At 48.7% G+C, this 2508-nt stretch overlaps 1 protein-coding gene across 1 annotated transcript in view; it reads right to left on the bottom strand.

The window, feature by feature from the left end:
- Pmar_PMAR005527 (conserved hypothetical protein) overlaps positions 1–1297 on the bottom strand; it is a gene marked incomplete at both ends in the record, with an annotated part of 3225 nt that extends 1928 nt beyond the window's left edge. The window contains 6 exons of the mRNA XM_002782196.1: positions 9–149; positions 221–369; positions 545–660; positions 703–857; positions 986–1166; positions 1225–1297. Coding sequence (XP_002782242.1) covers positions 9–149; positions 221–369; positions 545–660; positions 703–857; positions 986–1166; positions 1225–1297 — 815 coding nt within the window. The remainder of the gene's footprint in view (positions 1–8; positions 150–220; positions 370–544; positions 661–702; positions 858–985; positions 1167–1224) is intronic.
- Between the last annotated feature and the right edge of the window lie 1211 nt (positions 1298–2508).

The following is a 2508-nucleotide window of genomic DNA, read 5'->3' on the forward strand; positions in this document are numbered from 1 at the left end:
CACATTACTCAGCAATGCGGTCCTGACCGATTCCTCCAACCTCGGCATGTGAGTTGAAGTTGTGATAGATCTTATAAAGACTCCTCTGCCAGGTATTTAATAAAGAGGCGTCGCTCTTTCCTCCCAGTATCCATTCCTTCAGCAGATATCTGAGTCCTGCGACTGATCACCGAATAGACCCAGCCAACTGATGGGCCTTCGAGGTGGCTAACGGTGTTACTCATAGTAAGAGTCGCCTCGCGCACCCAGGCCTAGCTTGTTGTCGGTAATGAGCCCCACGTCGCCAACTCCATGTGGAACTAATGGTAGCAAGACGGGGAGAAGGCCGATCGAATCAGAATTGTAATGCTTCCGCAGAAAGTTATGAACCTGACCCGGACAACTAGTTCCCGAAAGAATCTATGCAGGCTCGAGAGACCGAACAAGCGACAAGGCGGATTCTTGTAGAGTACCAACTACAGTGGTCCTATCATTATACAATCACAGGCCCGATGTCTCGACAACGCCAATACCGCAAGTAGCGGCCAAGTGCTTCCGTCCTCACGTTCGCGGCAGCCCGAGCGAAAACAGGATTCCCGGTGAGCATAGTGGCAGCGTTCAAGTCGAGACCGATGTTGGCCTCCGATAAACTGACAAATCCTCCCAGCAGCGCAGATTCACCTGTCAAGACAGCTGGCGACTAGTCCCCCTCGAAGTGCCTACCAGTGGCGAGATTGATGTCCGAGTATGGTAAGTGGGGCTCGCCAGTACCGAGGTGGAAGGCTTTCACTAACCTCACTCCGATGTCCTCAGCCATCTCGGCCAACATAGCCCTCTCGGGGGAACCAGGAGCACTCAGAGCCCAGCCGCCCACGTACCTACGATGCGGCAACTCATTGCTTCATACGGCAGAATAAGGTGATAGACGTTTGCAATTGGCAACTCGAATGAAGTCCCATGATGCTTCTCGCTCGAGAAAAGTTGACTAACAACATTGATCTCTCACCCGCCCAATATCCGAATTGTGGACTCGAAAGTGTTGACCCAGAGATCCTTGCCGTGCGCCTCCTTATAGTGCTGATAGAGCCATCCAACAGCGCGCTCATACTCAGCTCTCATGCCCATCAAAAGTAACGTGTCTATGGCATCGACCATCGTCAAACTCATACCACCCCAATTGTCAACACCTGCCATGATAACGGAAGTAACCACAAGCTGCTTCCTTGAGAGCGACACTATGGTCACCTTGCCCTTGTAAGGTGTTTGTTTCATCATTGCCAAACGCTACGGCTTCATACTGACCATAGGCATGCCGCATCATGCCTTTCACTGCCTGTTGTCGATAATAGGAGTTCTCGAGGAGCCACTAAAAGACCATCACCTCAAAGGAGCTACTCTTTCATAAGTTGTCTCAGCGACTACTCTTGAGCAAACCTAATACTCCAACAGGCCCAGGTCAGAAACAACACTGGAGAAATACTTTCAATACCGAGGGAGCCCATTCCGCATCGGAATTTCCGATGCGTCCATGCCACAAGTACGCCACTGAACGCTTTCATCACACACGTTAGCCGAAAGGGCCTCGAAAGTTGTCAGGTGGGAAGAGACACACACTGACATAGTGAGAGTCGTCAGCCCACCTCTTGGAAGTCCAAACATTCGTGTGAAAATAGGGGGCATCTCTTGTTATGAACGATTTCAATATACGCCAATTGCGTTGCTCTTGAGGCTGTAGAGGAAAACATCTCACTGAGTGAATGAATTGGTTGAGGAAGACATACCTGATCACGGAGAGTCAATAATAACAATACCTCCTGAGGACCACAGTAGTACTAAGGGACGACTGTTATTTCGATCTACCACGGAAAGCAGAGGACTTACATCGTAAGGAGTACTCTCCCACAGTGATGTCGACTCGGACAGCGAATCAAAGGCCTTCACTAAAGCTGATATGCACAAGGTAATTATGGGCTGTAGCATTATAAAAAACAACTTGGTGGTTAAGCGGCTGAGCTGAAGAGAAGCTGCGATGACTGAAAGAATCAACTCGACGCGATCTCAACAGCACCAAGGACCTGATAACGATTGATGATGATAATGACTGTGAAACATTGATGCCTACTCCTAAAGAAGAAATCTATCAATGAATATTAGAAATACTACTCAGAGGAGTCCACCGAGGAGACCAGTAGGACAGGGTAGAGATAGACCACGACCGTCAAAGGATAAACGTTACCCTCGATCATGATGATGATGGTTGCTTGAGTGAAGTGGTAGCCGTAGGTGAGATTCAATTACCATCAGACTAGTACAGAGGGATATGACGATTCAGCGCGCGAATTAATGATGGTGGTCAGCAGCAGCAGGACCGAGACGACGGCGGCGGCCACCAATTTACGGGAGATTTCGAAGTTCTTGGTTGCTATTGTTGTTATACTTGTTCATTATAGACGAGCTAATCTCAGCAAGATGATAGGTGAAATGGTGAAAGTACTATTACATCGATAAAAGGCAACTTAATACAGTCGA

Source organism: Perkinsus marinus, assembly GCF_000006405.1.
Source record: "Perkinsus marinus ATCC 50983 genomic scaffold scf_1104296939916, whole genome shotgun sequence".
NCBI lineage: Eukaryota > Perkinsozoa > Perkinsida > Perkinsidae > Perkinsus > Perkinsus marinus.